This window comes from Vigna umbellata, chromosome 1 (genome assembly GCF_029865625.1).
Source record: "Vigna umbellata cultivar VRB3 chromosome 1, Vumbellata_1.0, whole genome shotgun sequence".
NCBI lineage: Eukaryota > Viridiplantae > Streptophyta > Magnoliopsida > Fabales > Fabaceae > Vigna > Vigna umbellata.
The window spans coordinates 99,426,166-99,445,479 of NC_142165.1; the positions used below are offsets into that span (position 1 = coordinate 99,426,166).

At 46.8% G+C, this 19,314-nt stretch overlaps 2 protein-coding genes across 4 annotated transcripts; one reads left to right on the forward strand and one right to left on the reverse strand.

Annotated features, from left to right (window-relative positions):
• Window positions 1-138: 138 nt before the first annotated feature.
• EMB1873 (porphyromonas-type peptidyl-arginine deiminase family protein) lies at window positions 139-19,172 on the reverse strand. Of its 3 annotated transcripts, XM_088105080.1 has the most exons (11): window positions 19,012-19,134; window positions 7,131-7,274; window positions 6,932-7,045; window positions 6,758-6,847; window positions 6,590-6,677; window positions 6,378-6,433; window positions 6,208-6,286; window positions 5,114-5,248; window positions 4,023-4,255; window positions 1,116-1,274; window positions 139-585 (listed from the first exon to the last, which is right to left on the reverse strand). In XM_088105080.1, exons 2-11 carry the CDS (start codon window positions 7,218-7,220, stop codon window positions 502-504), a joined length of 1,128 nt encoding a protein of 375 aa, XP_087961206.1. In that variant the 5' UTR covers window positions 7,221-7,274; window positions 19,012-19,134; the 3' UTR covers window positions 139-501. The 3 variants fall into 3 exon arrangements, with proteins under 3 accessions (XP_087961206.1, XP_087961207.1, XP_087961204.1); XM_088105081.1 differs by lacking the exons at window positions 139-585; window positions 1,116-1,274; window positions 4,023-4,255; ... (5 more) ...; window positions 6,932-7,045; window positions 7,131-7,274 and adding an exon at window positions 13,615-18,846 and having other exon boundaries at window positions 19,012-19,172; XM_088105078.1 differs by lacking the exons at window positions 139-585; window positions 1,116-1,274; window positions 4,023-4,255; ... (5 more) ...; window positions 6,932-7,045; window positions 7,131-7,274 and adding an exon at window positions 15,383-18,846 and having other exon boundaries at window positions 19,012-19,172.
• LOC124820680 (uncharacterized) lies at window positions 9,461-9,985 on the forward strand. Its single transcript, XM_047292422.2, has one exon. It carries the CDS (start codon window positions 9,461-9,463, stop codon window positions 9,983-9,985), a length of 525 nt encoding a protein of 174 aa, XP_047148378.2.
• Window positions 19,173-19,314: the final 142 nt, after the last annotated feature.

Here is a 19,314-nt window from a genome sequence, read left to right on the forward strand (position 1 = left end):
AAAATATAGATCACATCTTTACAGCCTCTACCAATTCACAATAATTCTTTTTCACTCATTAATACAAAACCCAAAAAACACAGCGATTGATTGAGACATTTCGAGATATCTTCCGGTGTGTGCAAATTTAACACGGAGTATCAAAATTTTGTTATTTCATTTCAAGACTTGCAATGATCTGCACTGCTTTTTTTTTTTATCAAATCTTGAACACCAAAAAAACAACGCAGGATCCATTTTCTACAACTTGGTAGCAAAATAAAAACTATTATTCCGTTGAAAAATAAGTGAAATAAATAGGATTTATTTCAGAGTAACCACGATATCCAGATTTAAAATTAATAAATCTGGTTTTATTTTCCTCGGTTTTCCATCTGAATAGCATACCCTTCCACTTCCACCCAAGCTGCTACACGCTCCTCCTCATTTGCAGTAAATAATCATTCTGAAAACCTAAAAGCATCAATACCACCTGTCAAGGAATATTGACATTGCGGCTGATTAAACTGCTGGTTGTTGCTGAGTAATGCAGTGTATATTTCCACCGCCCAAAACAATCTCCCTGGCACCTTCAACTCCCACAACCTAATAACCGGCAAACATTTGAAAATGTGATTCAGTAATAAGAACCATACAAAATACTAAAGCAATATAAAAGAGTACAATATAAAAGATTAGTACTATGCTGCAGCTCGGCCAAACGACAGCTATATACACCGTCAAATTTATTCAATAATTCATGATGATAGTCAATGCAAAAATCCAAATTATTGAATAGTGTTATAACTATAAAAACAAAAAGCAAATCCTATAATACAAAATACCTAAATTATATGTATTACTAAGAACAATATTTATTAATATATTTTACATACCCTTTTGGTTAATAAGTTAGACCGACTAGGAAGTCGACCAGGCTGACCGGCTGGTGGGACAATGTACCCTTTTAAGGGATATTCTTCAAGACGTTTTAGAGAAAATGTACCCTAAATTCCTATAAACCATTCGTAAATATTACTTTATTTACACAAACAGCGGTAATTATTGCAACTATACGTGCCTCTACAAGATTCTTTAACCAAAAAAAATATCATGTTAACAAAAGTTTTACTTACTTCATGATGAGGGAAGGCATTAGATAAGACTCGGATAGCTTCGTCATCCCACTTTCTATCTCCAAATTGTGGTGCAATGATAGCTTTATTTGCAATGTAAAAGTTTACGTAGGAAGCAGCAAGCCTAGTACCCGCAGGTCTTGGCTTAGCCTCACCGTCCTAGCAAATATAAAGTTATAACGTATCAAAAATTAAATGGAAGTGAATCTATCTGCTTCATAATTCATCACTCACTCACAATTGCAATAAACAGACAACAACAATCTTTAACTATATCATCAGGTATCAATGTTGCATTGAGCTCAGTATGTTAATCTTCACATTATCAGTTGCAGTATAGCGCCATAGCCATTATTAGAATATCACAGTTAAGCATACAACCGACTATTGCAAACCACTGTCACTAAAAGTTGCATGAAATATTTGTCTAGTTTATGGCACCTCATTTTGCTTATTTTAAATTACAATTATTAGGCTAAATTAAATTTCAAGTCCCTTATAAATTTGTGTATTTTCCATTGAGTCTCTATTAAATTTTTTGCCAATTGAGTACTTGAATTTTTTATATTTTTCAATTGAATGACATGATTGGTATCTTGCCGTCATCTTACTTCCTTATCTTCATGTGTTAAGAAACATGAAGTTTTGTGATTAATATAAAACAATATAGTGGTTAATGTAAAATGAAAAATGTTAACTTGCAGGATCATATATCGCTTTGCTCAATTGGCGTTGGATGTGAGTCATATGACCTTTCCTATCTCTCTCTCCATCACTATGTGCATCTATGGTCTCCAATGATAATCCATACATCTTGGGTTGACAAAATTGCAAAAGATAGTGATAATTTTAAAACATGTCTAGTCAATCTTTTCCTAATATTCTTAATAAACGAACTTTGTCTCCTTTCTTTTAGTTCACTTTGTTATTTGGGGTCCTTCCACCCCATCTAGTTATCGTTATTTAGTTACCTATATTGATGATTATCCTAATGTACTTAGATTTGGTAAATGAAGAATCAATCATAAGTGTTTTTTTATATTTCAAGCTTTTTTAATGAAATCAAAAACAATTTGATATATCACTTTTTCGGAGTGATAGTGCTCATGAATATTTGTCTCACCAATTCTAGCAGTTCATGGTATCCAATGATATCCTAAATCAATTTCATGTTCGTGTACTCCTCACAAAATAGAGTAACCGAACACAAAAAACATACGTCTTATTGGAAATACTTGACAATTCTTCCCATTCATCTTCCTCGCCATTTTTGGAGAATGCTGTCCTTACAACATGTCGTCTCATTAACCAGATGAGATCATATGTCCTTAATCCCACTTTCTCCGTTTTCCTCGTTCCCCTCTATATTGTCTCCCTCCATGTGATTTTGGCACCACATGTTTTGTGCACAACCTCACACCTAGTCAAGATAAATTTCCTCCGTTCAAATGTCTTAGTGGGATAACATCATCCTTCAAAAGTGTATAGATGTTTCTCTCCATCTTCATGGGTATTTTGTATATGTAGATGTCTCTTTCTTTGAGTTTTTTGCACACTACGAACCTGTTCCTTCTAATGATGACATATATAGTCACTTTCCTATCACTAGCAATCTTCATTACTACCAGTTGGCTTTACCATAACTTGGAAGCTTCTCCATCATCTCTTCAAAAGTTTATCAAGATTATTCACGACCTATTGATATTTCAGTTCGGGACCCATCTTCAATGGATAATGATATGTATTGCTTCACAAAAGTTCACGGTGTACTCATAACCTTTCTTCACATTACACAAACCTCAACTATCATTCACTTTCCATCATACATAACACTTGCTTGTCTTTATTATCTTTTGATTCCATTTCTAAGTCTCCAGGTGAAGCTTTATCTAATCTAGAGTAGCATCAAGCAATGTTTCATGAGATGTTTGCCATTTAAAGTAGTGGTACTTGGGAGTTCGTTCCTCTCCCAGCGGGCACATAAATTGTTGGGTTTGGTGGTTGTACACACTTAAAACAAGACTTGATGGTAACATTGATTGCTATAAAGCTCGATTGATTGTCAAAGGATACACGAAAATCTATAGCCAAGATTATACTATCAGTTTCTCTCGTTGCCAAAACGAAATTTATTAAACTTTTCTTTTCCATTGCAACTATTCCCCATTGTACTCTGTTTCATCTTGACCTAACAAATGCATTTCTACATGGTGATGTTGATGAAGAAGTCTATATGAAGCAACTTTCTGGTTTTGTCACTAAGGGAGAGTTGTTTGATATGGTATGTTGTCTATTCGGGTTCATAGTCTATATGGCCTTAAGTAATTACCCGAAGCATGGTTTGGGCATTTTAAGACTATCATCCATCAGTTTGAAATCATTAAAAGTGATGCAAGTGATGCTGATCTTTCTCTGTTTTATCATCATTCTTCCCAAGGATGTGTCTATCTCATTGTATACATGGACGACATTGTTACCATAGGCAACAATGACAAGGGTATTGTACAACTGAGTCAAATTTATTGTATTAACTATTTTTTCTTAATTAACAAAGCATTTTGTTGTCTCAGAAACATACAGTTTAAGTTCAATGTCTCTTTTTCCAATAGTTTAACAATTACTGATGAAAAAAATAGGGGCAACACCATGATTAAAAGAAAAACTAGAGACACAGACAAAAAAGGAATGAGCTGCCATATGACATCATAAAATTCCATAGCTGATGACCAACAGCAACTATGCATTGTAAAATTTAAAGATATATTTCGGTAATGATGGCGTCAGTATGAACTATTCCTTAATTTTTTAATGAAATGAAGTACTAATGACGACTAGGTATTTTGTTTCTCATTATCATTATTTTCAACCAAGAACAGAAAAACTACATGAAAAGGAAAAAATGTTTACCTGGGAAATCCCAGCAGACTCGCTCTCTGTCATATAGAGTGGACCGGGAACATGGATTTTAATGATTTCAAACTTTCTACCCTTAGCATCTGTTTCACTTGAAAGCAAAGAATAAGCTTCTATAGATCTTCCATACTGAGGATCAGTTTCATCTTCAATCCAAGACAGCATAACCACACCAGGCCTCACAAAACAGCACATGTTATCAATGTGACCATTCGTGTCATCATCCCCTGCATAAAAGCAGTATATTAGAATTTTGGGGGATATGTAAAATCTACAAACCACTTTGAACCTATGATATATACTCTAATATGTACAATAATACTTCAAGGTCATCTGGAGGGGCAGACATGTGCTCTTAAAATTTGCAGCCTCAAATGGAGTTCAAGTGCAAAAGGAAAAAAAAAAGTCATTACTGAAGTTAGCAACAACACAAGGATCCCCAAAGACAGTTATAAGAACACCATAACAAAATAAAATATCTACCGGATTGTTGTTTCTTTCTACAGAAACCTAACTAGCAAGACTAAGGCAAAAACTCCAAATTTCTCATTACTAGTGTCCAGATGTGTCCTCCCAATATTTTGTATTAGCTTTCACCCAAAAAAGGACAGAAAGAAATTTGTCAATTATACCCTAATTTTAGTTTCATTTTGTAATAAAGAAAAATACTTAGGTGATATAATCACAATAAACTAATTGAGTAATAGTGAAAGTCTGAGTCTTTTATGTAACAGGGAAAGCTAGTCAAATGCACAGAAGTTAATTTCCTGACACAAAGGGCATTCAGCAGAAGAGAACAGCTATATTTCACTTATCATACAAGTATCATTATATGGTTCTACAACCAATTATCTTGCTATCATTGATTCTAAGTAGAACCATATATTGATCCATTGTTCTATTAGTTTACGCAAGTCAAGGTTTTAACATGTATTGAATCAAATTATTCTTGCTACGAAACAAATCTGCAATTCTGCATCAAACCTTGTGAAACAACACATGATTACTGGTGCAGGGGAATTTTTTAACTACCTTACATTATGGAAAGATTCTTAATCTAGAATAGCAATATCAAGTTTGTATACCATATAATCCACGAGGCAACCATATAACCTTCCTGACTCCAAGATATGTCTTAAGTTCATCCTCTATTTGGTCCTTACTCAAGTGAGGGTTCCTGTTCTTGTTCAAGAGGCACTCTTCTGTTGTAAGACAAGTTCCTGAAGGAAGACAAAAACGCCGAAGTAAACCAAAAAAACTAGTACAGTTTTTAACCAATTCATATAGGCATCAAGGTAGAGCAGTAAATCTAAATATATACGATCTGATTGACAAATGAAATGAAAGACATGAAATTAACAAAACCACATTCATGAATACAGCAAGAATAAAATGCCGTCTTGCACAGCTGCATGTTATCCTAGTTATTGAATAAATCAGCAGTAAAAGTGCATTTATTTAGAGATGAATATCTGCCAGATAACAGGCATGTAGTACCCAGTCAAAGTCAAATTCTACTTTGTATACAAAACTTTTTAAATAAGGCAAAACTTGTTTGCAGTTCTTTGGGTGCTTCTGAGGTTCTGTTCTCCAATCAAAATTGGATTTCCACCTTGGTAATTTGCACTGGTCTTTAATGCAAGTCTTTTTATGCAGATTACAGGAGTCACTCCAGTTTTGATTAGAAACCAACACCAACAACATCAAAGGAATTTCATTAGCTACATAGACTTATAATTTGAGATGATAACAGAAAACAACCAGTGTTTTAGCAGCTATCCAGGAAGAAACACCAAATAAATACTGAAAAACATAATAGGAGTACACAACAAATATAAGTGATGATCAAGGGAAGGCTTAAAACATAAAGACCACTGGTTAGGATACATTATCAAAATAAATTTATTAAAACATGGGACAAGAACATTTAGCGTCAAATAAATTGTATCACCTTGTTTAATCATTTCACAAGATCTCCATTGACCACATTATATAGAATATTCTCCATCTAATTATTATTATTGCATGAATAATTGACTAAAAAGTAACAGCAGGTTAGCCATTGAGGAAATTAATAAAAACAAGTACCTCTACATGGTTACAGATTTACTAGTTCGGACATCTACATGGAAAAAAAATGCACCTTCAACATGGCAAATAATCACTATATAACTCTTACCTTCTCCATCCACATGGATACTTCCACCTTCAAGCACCATCGATTGCGGAAATCTTGGAATCTTCTCAGTTTCCAAAATCTAGCAAACAGGAAAACAAAATCGGTAAAGAATTCACATGGTCAAAAAAATAATAAATATATAAATAAGAAAAATGTGGAACATTCCAAACCTTCTTAGCCACAAGCAAATCAAGACTCCAATCACTATAGCATCCATCTTCTAAACCTAAACAGTTCATAAAACTCCATTAGTAAAGGAACCAACAATCAACACACAATAATAAGATCATATTATATCCCCTAACCATTCTTCAAATAAGCCATCCTAACAAACGCTCTTAGAATAAAAAGATCTGAATATCAATTGTGTCCTGGTGCTTACCCCCCCAACTATTAAATTGCCAGTCAATCCCTGCAATTCTGTCAACTGCACCACCAGACTCTGTTGTCGTGCTTCTTCTCACAACAAACTAACAAACAAAACAAATCACACAGCATGCTTATACATCCAATCACACAAAGGTTGATTTGCACAGTAAGAGAAACTCACAGTGGGTCCAGAATCACGAAACCAAGAATCATTCATACTCATCTCAACCACCCTGATATGTTCAGGTAACTGACTTCGTGCATTCTCCCACTATTAAACAATTCAGGCAGCATCAAAGAAAACCGCAACAATAATGTCCATTGATAAAAATAACGTCTAACATCAATAACTTACCTGGACAGAACTAACACAAACAGTGACAGACTCAAATTTTGAGATGGCAGTTGCCACCCTGGCAAACACATGTTGGGCGGGTGCGGCGCCCTCTCGCCAGTTATCAGGGCGTTCCTGTTACACTCATCGGGCTTGTAATAAAAAAATGATAATAATAATATGTAATAAAATAATAATAGAGTTTAGATGCAGTACTCACTGGCCAACCCATCCAACACTGAGTGTGGATTTCCCACTCTGCAGGCATGTAGAATCCAATAGCAGAGGGTGTTCCTTGGAGCTGCATCATGAATCTAGCTTCGGTTTGGCCTTTTTTCTTTCGAAGCTCGATGTTGAAACCAAGCTAAAGCGACCACAAATCCAAAATAACGTCGGTGAGAATCAACCTAATTTGTCATAATTAACCTAGGAGATACATATCATATCCCGTTTTATTTCACTAAAAGTGCACCCGAAATCCTGTTAGAAAGTGGGAGTGAAAACAAAAATGACCGCTTAGAACTAGTTAAGATAGACTCTAACCACTGATACTATATTAAAAAAAGTGATTTTAAAACTAACTCAAACCCAGAAGATCCAGCTTGTTCCACCTGACTTGTTATAAATTGGCCTATCTCTTAAATTCCAACAAAGACTTTCAAGGATTTTTATATTATAATCTGTTTCGGATGTGTAGGGCTGTGCGGTTCCAAGCCTTCCAAGTCCTCCCGTAGTCTTGTCTCCTTGGCGGATCTTCCCCTGGCGCTTTGGCTCTCCTCTTGATCCGGAGGGGTGGAGACCTACAAAAGATTCTCCGATGCCAAAGTCAGTTTCAGAGCAGTGGCTATTTTCAGTAGTAGCAATAAATGTGCATTCAATGTAATCTATCTACCACTCACCGTGGACCTGTATTTATAGTTTTTGCTATGGGCTTGGGATTAGTGAAAAGTTAATCACGGCCCAAAACGGCCCGATAGCTTCTAATTTCTACTTACCTTTAAACCAGGCTACTTTTCCTTAAGTTATGTTGATTAGTGTTTTGGCGGGCGTGGACGTCCGCCCATGTGAAATGGGCGTCTGCCTCGCGCGCACGGAGATCCGCCCATGTGGGGTCCGCCCATGTGGGCTCTTTGGTACGGCGTCCGGTTTTGCTGGCCGTGTCCGCGGAGATCCGCCCATGTGGGATCCGCCCACGTGGGATCCGCCCACGTGGGCTCTTCCGTACGGCGTCCGGTTTTGCTCGTCGTGTCCGCCCATGTGATATGGGCGTCCGCCTCGTCCGCATGGAGATCCGCCCAATTAGCTTGGGCGTCCGCTTGCTGGCCGTGTCCGCGGAGATCCGCCCATGTGGGATCCGCCCACGTGGGATCCGCCCACGTGGGCTCTTCCGTACGGCGTCCGGTTTTGCTCGTCGTGTCCGCCCATGTGATATGGGCGTCCGCCTCGTCCGCATGGAGATCCGCCCAATTAGCTTGGGCGTCCGCTTGCTGGCCGTGTCCGCGGAGATCCGCCCATGTGGGATCCGCCCACGTGGGATTCGCCCATGTGGGCTCTTCCGTACGGCGTCCGGTTTTGCTCGTCGTGTCCGCCCATGTGATATGGGCGTCCGCCTCGTCCGCATGGAGATCCGCCCAATTAGCTTGGGCGTCCGCTCACATGGATCCTTCCGTACGGCGTCCGGCCCTTGCAGATACACAAGCCCCCCAAGTCCTAGTGCCCGTAGTGAACGTAGGACTTTGGGTCACCTAACAGACAAGATTTGATGCAGTGGCTGTCGTGCCGGGCTGCTCTGTGATGGTAGGATTCCTTGTGAGTTCTTCAAAGTTTTTCTTATAAAGAGGTTCGGCCCGGTTGGTAGGTGTTCCTCCCTGCTACAAGAGGGTTAGGAGAGTTTATACCGGGTCTAGGTTCAATCTTTGGCCGGCTCTTCGACGCATGAGCCTCCGGCGTGCCTTTTACGATTGCGTACAGGCATTGTCGTAAGCCGCCGTAGCCTCCGAAGTGGACTCCGGTATATCTTTGGGTAGGCGATCATTGGACAACCGGACGGTCCTTCCGTATGGCGCCCGATATTTCGGGCGTCTTTCGTACGGCGCCTGGCACTCCGGCGCCCCTCGTACGGCGCCTGGCCCTTCGGCGCCCTTCGTACGGCGCCTGGCACTTCGGCGCCCTTCGTACGGCGCCCCTCGTACGGCGCCTGGCCCTTCGGCGCCCTTCGTACGGCGCCCCTCGTACGGCGCCTGGCCCTTCGGCGCCCTTCGTACGGCGCCTGGCACTTTCTGGTACACAAGCCCCCCAAGTCCTAGTACACGTAGTGAACGTAGGATTTTGAATACGGCGCGTGGGGGTTGGGAACCCGTAATTGGGCTTTATCCAGTGGGCTTTTTGAATTCGGATTTTAGGCGGGAAAACACGTGGCGCGTCCCCATTGAATAGAGCTGAAGCGTCGCCAAATCTGGAGCGTTGGTTGCACCAAATCTAAACGGCCAAGATACATCCGACGTTCGGGCCCTCCAATCCGTCCATCTGGTTGACAAGCCGCGTCGCTCCATGCCGCCCATCACCTTCTCGGACGAGGACTTTCACGCCCCTGATCCCGACCAGGACGACCCAATGGTCATAACGGCAGAAATAGCACGGTATGGGATAAGCAAAGTCCTGGTTGACCAAGGAAGTTCGGTCAACATCCTTTATTGGAAGACCTTCCTGCAAATGGATATCTCAGAAGATCTGATCGTCCCCTACGATGGGCAGATAGTAGGGTTTGCAGGAGAAAGAGTTGACACAAGGGGATATGTGGAGTTGAGGACGAGGTTGGGGACCGGACGGTCTAGCGAGGAGAAGAGGGTCCGGTATCTGCTGGTACAGGCCAATACGTCATACAACGTATTGCTCGGAAGGCCGTGCTTAAACGCTTTTGGAGCGATCGTCTCCACCCCCCACCTCACGATGAAATACCCCTCCGAGAAGGGGACTATCTGCACCGTCAGGGCGGACCAGAAGACGGCCCGGGAATGCTATGCAGCGGCTAAGGCTGCATGTTCGACCGGTAAAGAGGCGGACGGCAGGTTCTGAGGTAGCCATGGCGGACCTCGACCCGAGGACCAATACAGAGGACCGCCTGGAACCCATGGGAGAAACCCAACCTATCCTGATAGGGAGGGAGCCCGCCCAGACCACACTCATCGCCAGGGAGCTGGACCCTGAAATGGAAAAGGAGTTGAGGGCACTCCTTTGGAAGAACCGTGATCTTTTTGCGTGGACGGCAGCAGACATGCCGGGCATTCATCCTGCAGTGATGTGCCATAAACTCTCGCTGTTCCAGAACGCTCGCCCCGTGGCCCAGAAAAAGCGAAGAATGGGTGAAGAGAAGCGTAAAGCCGTGGCAGAGGAGGTGGAGAAGTTGAGGAGAGCGGGCTTTGTCCGGCCGGTCACTTACACCACATGGCTAGCTAACGTGGTCATGGTGAAGAAGACCAACGGGAAATGGCGCATGTGTACTGACTACACGGATCTGAACAAAGCCTGCCCGAAGGATTCACACCCCTTACCCAGCATAGACGCCCTGGTGGACGGTGCCTCCGGACACCGAATATTGAGTTTCCTAGATGCATATTCTGGGTATAACCAAATACCCATGTACGGGCCAGACATTGAAAAGACAGCATTTATCACGGAGAAGGCTAACTTCTGTTACGAGGTTATGCCGTTCGGCCTGAAGAATGCGGGGGCAACCTATCAGCGCTTAATGGATAGAATATTCCGGGACCAGATAGGCCGGTGCATGGACGTTTATGTTGATGACATGGTGGTCCGGTCAGCGGACGGAGGAGGACACATCCAAGATCTCGAGGAGGTTTTCCGCCAAGTTAGGAAATTCGGCATGCGCCTAAACCCCGCGAAGTGTACATTCGGGGTAGCAGCCGGAAAGTTCTTGGGCTTCATGCTGACATCCAGGGGAATCGAGGCCAACCCGGACAAGTGCGATGCGGTACTACAAATGCAGAGTCCGGCCACCATTAAGGAAGTGCAGAGATTAGTCGGACGCCTTACTGCTTTGTCCCGGTTCATCCCCAAGTTGGCGGAACGGATGAGGCCGGTCCTACGTAAGTTGAAGAAAGGGGCCGGTCCGTCATGGGACGACGAGTGTGAGCGAGCATTCAAGGACGTCAAGGTCATCCTTAGCAACCCACCGGTCATGAACCGCCCGGTTCCAGGGGGAGACTTACACATTTTCTTGGGAGTGTCCGAAACGGCCGTCAGCGCCGTGTTGATGCAAGAACGGCCTCAGGCGAGGCTGATCTACTTCGTGAGCCGGACGCTTTTAGATGCAGAAACCCGGTACCAGCGGGTGGAGAAGGTAGCTTTGGCTTTATTGCACGCGTCCCGAAGGCTTCGTCCTTATTTTCAAAGCTATCAGGTGATAGTCCGGACAGACTTCCCAATCTCCAAAATCCTCAGAAAGCCGGACCTAGCGGGACGGATGGTGGGATGGGCGGTAGAACTCTCAGAGTTCGGTTTGCGCTACGAACCGAGGGGATCAGTTAAAGGCCAACATTTGGCAGACTTCGCGGCCGAGTTACCCCCGTCCGGCCAAGATAACTGGGATTTGTATGTAGATGGAGCATCCGGACGTACGATCAGCGGGGCCGGCATCGTACTTGAAGGCCCCAATGGATTCTTACTGGAGCATTCCTTAATATTCAAATTCAAAGTATCCAACAATCAAGCCGAGTACGAGGCTCTGGTGGCCGGCCTAGAATTGGCAAAGGACATGGGGGCGAGAAGGATAACCTGCCGGACTGACTCTGAGCTGGTAGTGGGCCAAATGAATGGCAACTTCCAAGTCAGAGAGGAGCGCCTCTTGCGGTACTACCAGCAAGCGACGGAACTCGCAAGAGCGTTCGATAAGGTCGACATACTGCACATTCCAAGGGAACAAAACACGAGGGCAGACATACTGTCTAAACTCAGTTCGGGAAGGGAGACGGGACAGTTGACTACGGTCGTACGGCAGGTCCTACTCCAGCCCTCAGTAGAATGCTCGGCGGTATCCCGGGGAGGACACGACTGGCGCGCCGAAATCAGGGAGATCATGACCCGCCAGGATGAGGGGCGGACGGTAGGTCCGGGCGAAGCCAAGAAAGTGGCCCGTTATCTGGTCATAGGGGACGACTTGTACCGAAGAGGCTTCTCCTCCCCCCTTCTTAAATGCCTGGGGAACGAAGAGGCGCGCTATGTCATGGACGAACTTCACAATGGCGTCTGTGGCCTCCACACGGGTTGGAGGACGTTGAAAGCCCGGTTACTAAGAGCCGGATACTATTGGCCTACCATGGAGGCGGATACGAAAGCGTTCGTCCAGAAGTGCCTCAGTTGCCAAGCGCACGCCAACCACTCTCACCGACCGCCACACGCTCTGAATCCAATATCATCCCCTTGGCCGTTCGCCCAATGGGGAATGGACATTGTGGGACCGCTTCCGTTAGGGCGGGCGCAGAAGAAGTTTCTTTTGGTGGCGGTGGATTATTTCACCAAATGGGTAGAGGCCGAGCCCCTGGCAACCATCACGGCCGCCCAGGTCCAGAAATTCTGTTGGAAGTTGATATGTCGCTTCGGCCTCCCCCGATCCATCATCACAGACAACGGCCGGCAGTTTATAGATAAAAAACTCGCCGAATTCTTCAAAGGATTGGGAATCAAGCACATTACCAGCTCCGTGGAGCATCCCCAGACGAACGGTCAAGCCGAAGCAATGAACAAGACCATAGTTTCGGAACTTAAGCGGCGTTTGGGAGAAAGGAAGGGAGCATGGGTGGACGAACTGCCCGAGGTCCTATGGGCCTATAGATGCACCCCTCATGGAACCACAGGCGAAACCCCTTTCAACTTAACTTATGGTACTGATGCCATGTTGCCGGTTGAGCTCGGCGAACCGTCCTTGAGGCGAGAAGTCGAGGACCTGAACCTCAACGATCAAGAGTTGAGAATCGAGTTGGACTCCCTGGACGAACGGCGTGACCGAGCGGCGCTGAGGGCCGAAGCATGCAAGCGCATGGTGGAAAGAAAATACAACTCCAAGGTCCGGCCAAGAAGCTTCCAGGAGGGGGACCTAGTATGGAGAAAAGCGGGAGACGCCCGCCGAAACCCAGCTCATGGAAAGCTGGCCGCCAAGTGGGAAGGGCCGTTCCGAGTAATGGAGGCCCTGGGAAACGGAGCGTATAGGCTGGAGCGCATGGACGGACGTCCCATCCCTAACACTTGGAACGCCACGCATCTAAAGTTTTATTTCAGTTAACTTCCACGGCTTGATGTAATGTACCCCCATGGTTAATGAATCAAGTTCTATTTTCTCCTATAAAACTCACTTTGTTTTGTAGACGTCTAATACGGAACGAGCGTTCCAAAGAGAACGACTCTCAGATTGGTTGGGCGACGAAGCGAAGGGACGTCCGCCCTACCAAACCCAAGCTGGCGAACGAGCGTTCCAAAGAGAACGACTCTCAGCTTGGTTGGGCGACGAAGCGAAGAGACGTCCGCCCTACCAAACCCAAGCTGGCGAACGAGCGTTCCAAAGAGAACGACTCTCAGCTTGGTTGGGCGACGAAGCGAAGAGACGTCCGCCCTACCAAACCCAAGCTGGCGAACGAGCGTTCCAAAGAGAACGACTCTCAGCTTGGTTGGGCGACGAAGCGAAGAGACGTCCGCCCTACCAAACCCAAGCTGGCGAACGAGCGTTCCAAAGAGAACGACTCTCAGCTTGGTTGGGCGACGAAGTGAAGACACGTCCGCCCTACAAAACCCAAGCTGGCGAACGAGCGTTCCAAAGAGAACGACTCTCAGCTTGGTTGGGCGACGAAGTGAAGACACGTCCGCCCTACCAAACCCAAGCTGGCGAACGAGCGTTCCAAAGAGAACGACTCTCAGCTTGGTTGGGCGACAAAGCGAAGAGACGTCCGCCCTACCAAACCCAAGCTGGCGAACGAGCGTTCCAAAGAGAACGACTCTCAGCTTGGTTGGGCGACAAAGCGAAGGGACGTCCGCCCTATCAAACCCAAGTTGACGCAAGAACGTCCCAAAGAGAACGACTCAGCTGGATCGGGCGGGCCATGAAGCGAAAGTTAAACATCTAAAAGCTAAACGTCGACACCCGCCCGGGAAAAGGAGGCGTCGTTCCCCCAGGCCGGACCGGTGCTAAAGCAAGTTCTTTGTAGGAATAAAAGGCGCACAAAATATACGAAACAGGAAAAACCAACTGTGTATTAATCAGGGACGCTCAAACGCGCCGATTTACAAAAGGACCGCCCGGCCAACTTCTGGACAATCCGAGATGTTGGGCGGATGGTCACGAGATACACCAAAAAATTAAAAGAAAAAGAATTCTAAGTGTTTTTCCCGGATGCAGCCTCTACATTGGGCACGTCGTCTTCAACTGCATTCAGATCCATAAGGACGCCGTCGAAAACGTCCTTCTCTATATCCACGCCCAAAGAAAACGGATCCTGGATGCCCGCCAGCAGAGTCACCTGACGAAGGGCTTTGTTGAACCCTTCCTCATGTTCAAACATAATGGTCGACTCCAACTCGGCAATCTGCTCCTTGGCCTTAGTAACTTCAAGAGTGAGCTCCTCGTTGGTCTTAGCATGATCCGTTTCGACCTCTTTTAGGCGGGCTACCTCCGCCTTCAGCTGGCGACCCTCCTCCGCCAAGCGCTCCTGTTCGGCCTGGGCGGTTGCCAAACTTTCGGCGGCCTCCCTCTTGGCCTCCTCAAAATCGGCTTCTAACTGCTCGATCTTCTTGTCATATTCATCCTGGTTAAGGACCATCTGCTCCAAGGTCAACTGAAGGGAGGCTGCGTTTTTCTTCTCCTTGTCGAGCTCGGCCCGGACCTCCGCCACGCCAGGGCGGTCAGCAAACTTTCTTAGGTACCAGGCCAGAGCGGATGTCCGGGTAGACATCTCTAGCATGGCGTTGGTTAGCTCCAGCTCGGACAAGGGTTCAATGAGCGCCCGCTGAGAGGAGCTCATGTGGAATTTTGCCCGGTCGCTCATGCTGAACTCCGGGCTGAAAACGCCGCCAGGGAGGGGGACGGCCAATACCCTCTCCCGCTCTTTCTCTTTGCCCTTGTCCTTACGGGCTTTCTTGGAAGCTGACCGAGACGAAGAGCCCTCTTTGTCTTGGCGTCCCTCAGCAGTAGGATCTTTTCTCTTTCGAGTAGGATCCGCGGAAGTCATGGCCGCCCCAGACGTTGGACCTACTTGGACGGCCGCCATCTCAGGTTGATGCTCCCGGATTCTAATCTTCACGCCTGGACCCCCGGCCTTACCAGTGGGGGGGACCCGTCCAGTCGGAGCGCCGGCAGGAGGAGGGCGCGGCACTGCTGGAGCACCGGTTGGCCGGGCCGTCGACGAGCTGGCACCGGACTTCTTCCTGACGGTGAGGAAGTTGGATTTGCGGGGGCCCGGAGTCGTCATTAGTTCTGCAAAAAACAAAGAAATTCAGAAAAATTAACGTCAGTATACGAAAAACGAGCACACCTAGTGTGACAAGACCATACCGAACGCCTTTGGTCCACAATCCTCAAGACTAAGGCATTCAACCAAGTGGCGGGCGGAGATCCGGCGAGGGAGGGTGTTAATGGTGCGCACGGCCTCTCGGTCGGGTGCTGTCAAATCCCCGATTGAAGTCGCCCGTATTCGTCGAGGGTCCCTCGTCCAATAGAATGGGAACAGCGGCCTCCGTTCACCATCGGAAAATTCGTGGAGGCCGGCCTTGTCAACGATTATTTTAAAATAATGTTGCTTGAAATTTTTAAAGGAATCGGAGAAGGGGCGGAAAAGGGTCCTGTCCCGCACCGAATTAAAAGATACCCAACCGCCAGAAGAAGAAGGGCGGACTTCGAAATAGTAAAAGAAAACTGGAATGGTGGGAGTGACACCCACTGCTGAACACATCGCCATAAACGCCTGCACAGCCGCCCACGAATTGGGATGCAGCTGCGTCGGAGCCACATTAGCTTCCCGAAGAACGGCCGTTTGAAATTTAGTAAAGGGCACCCGGACGAAAAGATGGGTGAAGAAGGTCACGTACATGAAGAAGAAATCGTAAGGACTAGACCGCCCATCATGAAAGACCCTTTCGTTCAACAAAGTCACCCCAGCACGAATTAACCTCGAATCCTCCATATCCCGTACGATATGGGTATGGCGGATCCGCCATTCTAAATCCTTGCGGTAAGCATAACAGGAAGCATACCGGCTGGGAACGACGGGAGCCAACTCCGATATCACCGTCCCTTGACCATCCGGCTCGAAGGGCGACCCGACTACACGAATACCGCCTTTGAGCAAGAACAGAGGCACACCGTGAAAGATCCGGTCGTTCATCGAGACCGGTGACCCAGGGTCCCCTCCGGAAGACCCAACCGCCTCCTCCAAAAAATGGGAAGAAGCCGAGCTTAGAGAATCGCCGCTGTCGCCCCGCGCCGACCCCTCCCGGACTCCGCCCGACGACCCAGAACCTGACTCAATGGACATAGATGCCATTTATTACCTGAGGGAAAAAGAATCTTGAACTCCTGAATAATGAAGATAAGTGAAGATGACCCCGTGGGCGGAAGAAGATGACCCTCCTCCTGCGAATCCTCCGGAAATGGTATTAATGTGTCCTCTCAAGGGGCGTTCCCGACTGCGGCTTCGACTTCGGCTCGGGCGCCTTTCGGAGCAGGGTCGTTCCGCTCGGGGATTCCGCGGCTTGTCCTTTCGGTAGGCCGGTCTCTGGGCGGACCGTTCGGTCGACTGCGACGGGCGCTCGTCTCGGACGTACTTCTTAAGCTTTCCCGCCCGGATGAGTTCTTCTATTTTGTCCTTGAGGGTCCAGCATTCTTCGGTGCTGTGACCCATGTTTTTGTGGTAGGAGCAATGTTTGCTCCGGTCAGCGTTCTTCAAAGTTGGGAGTCCCTCATGCTCCACTATCAGTTCTGCACTCAGGGCCTCTCGGAGAATTTTCTCCCTTGAGGCGTTCAAGGGCGTATATTGTTGGAAGCGAGGTCCTTTCTTCTGCTCCCGGGGCCTAGGGCCGAACGTTTTTCCCGTAGAATTGGCGGGTTTATTACTGTCCGTCCTCTCTCCCCTGGCTTCTTGAGTTTCTTTTTTATAGGAGAGCTTCATCTCCTCCACCCTTATTTCATCAGCTGCTCTTTCCCTCAACTCCTCCATTGTTTTGGGTGCTCGCCTGCAGACACTATCCTTGAACGGCCCCGGCTTAAGAGCCGGCAGGATGTAGTGAAGGGCGAGCTCCGGCGTCAGGCTTTTCACTCGCCGGACGGTCTTCTGATATCTGTCCATGAACGTCCGCAAGGTCTCGTCCTTCTCCTGCTTGAGGGTCATTAATTCGAATACGGTCAGGTCTTGAGTGCTGCTGGCCGCAAATTGTTTGACGAACAGCTGTTTCAACCCGGCGAAATTTTCTATCGAATTAGGGGGGAGGGTGTTGAACCACTCCAATGCCTCGTCCTCCAATGAGAGCGAGAACGCTCTGCACCAGATGGCGTCATTGCCTGTTCGGAACGCCATCGCGTTCGAGAACGTCTGGATATGGGAGGCAGGGTCCGTTGTTCCGTTATACATTTTGAATTGTGGAGCCATAAATTGCTCCGAAATTTGGACATCCATGATGTTCTGAGTGAACGGGAGTAACAAGGTGGACGACGGTTCCGACTTCACTATCATTCGTCCGTCCTCGGCAGCGCTTTCCGCATGCACCGATTTAGCCTTGCTTCCTTCCGCCTCGGACCCGGTAGGCCTCCAGGTTTTATCATACTCGGTATCGGCGGGTGGACTGTCTTCCGCTACCGTCTTTTCCTTATCCTTCCTTTGCTTTCCTTCATCTATCCGCCCGACCTCCTGGGCTATCCGGGCTTCGTAGTCGGCCTTTACGGCGGCCAATTCGTCCTCGTGACGCTGCTGCATCTCTTCCATTTTCTGCTGCAATGCGCGGATCATCTCCACCGGGTCGTCCGTGCCCTGGTTTCTTGTGGTCACCATTGAGTTTTTGAAATCACACGGCCCCACGGTGGGCGCCAAATGTTTCGGATGTGTAGGGCTGTGCGGTTCCAAGCCTTCCAAGTCCTCCCGTAGTCTTGTCTCCTTGGCGGATCTTCCCCTGGCGCTTTGGCTCTCCTCTTGATCCGGAGGGGTGGAGACCTACAAAAGATTCTCCGATGCCAAAGTCAGTTTCAGAGCAGTGGCTATTTTCAGTAGTAGCAATAAATGTGCATTCAATGTAATCTATCTACCACTCACCGTGGACCTGTATTTATAGTTTTTGCTATGGGCTTGGGATTAGTGAAAAGTTAATCACGGCCCAAAACGGCCCGATAGCTTCTAATTTCTACTTACCTTTAAACCAGGCTACTTTTCCTTAAGTTATGTTGATTAGTGTTTTGGCGGGCGTGGACGTCCGCCCATGTGAAATGGGCGTCTGCCTCGCGCGCACGGAGATCCGCCCATGTGGGGTCCGCCCATGTGGGCTCTTTGGTACGGCGTCCGGTTTTGCTGGCCGTGTCCGCGGAGATCCGCCCATGTGGGATCCGCCCACGTGGGATCCGCCCACGTGGGCTCTTCCGTACGGCGTCCGGTTTTGCTCGTCGTGTCCGCCCATGTGATATGGGCGTCCGCCTCGTCCGCATGGAGATCCGCCCAATTAGCTTGGGCGTCCGCTTGCTGGCCGTGTCCGCGGAGATCCGCCCATGTGGGATCCGCCCACGTGGGATCCGCCCATGTGGGCTCTTCCGTACGGCGTCCGATTTTGCTCGTCGTGTCCGCCCATGTGATATGGGCGTCCGCCTCGTCCGCATGGAGATCCGCCCAATTAGCTTGGGCGTCCGCTCACATGGATCCTTCCGTACGGCGTCCGGCCCTTGCAGATACATAATCCTAAATGACAAAAATATAAAGATTGATATTGAGTAGAAGAACAAGCAGAACATAACCTATTATACTACAACTAAATCACAGAATGGTGAAAACAATATCGGATCCTATCCCATGCAAGCCTAACGAAAAGGTGAAACGACGTGAGGGGTTGGAATAACTACTTACCTTAATGAAAACAAAGACGAAGATCCTTCGCAAGATACAATCGAATTCAGAATACTGTAACGCCACCGTCCCAAACTTCTGTAGAAAGCACAATAGAAGATAATGGCAGAGCAGCAGAGTACACCAGAAATGGTACGAAGATAAGATAGCCAGGGACACACCCCATTATTATGCAGAGAGATTCACTGTTGCTAACCTCTCTCTTTAATTTTATAAAAATAAAAAATTGAAAAAAAAGGGATACATTTTTTTTACACGGGAGTTAAAATATTGTTAAAAAAGAGTCAAAATTTTATTATCCTA

Excerpts from the sequence above, each read along its gene's own strand:
- LOC124820680 (XM_047292422.2), top strand. The coding sequence starts at position 9,461 with ATGCCGCCCATCACCTTCTCGGACGAGGACTTTCACGCCCCTGATCCC.
- EMB1873 (XM_088105078.1), bottom strand. The coding sequence starts at position 17,955 with ATGGTGACCACAAGAAACCAGGGCACGGACGACCCGGTGGAGATGATC.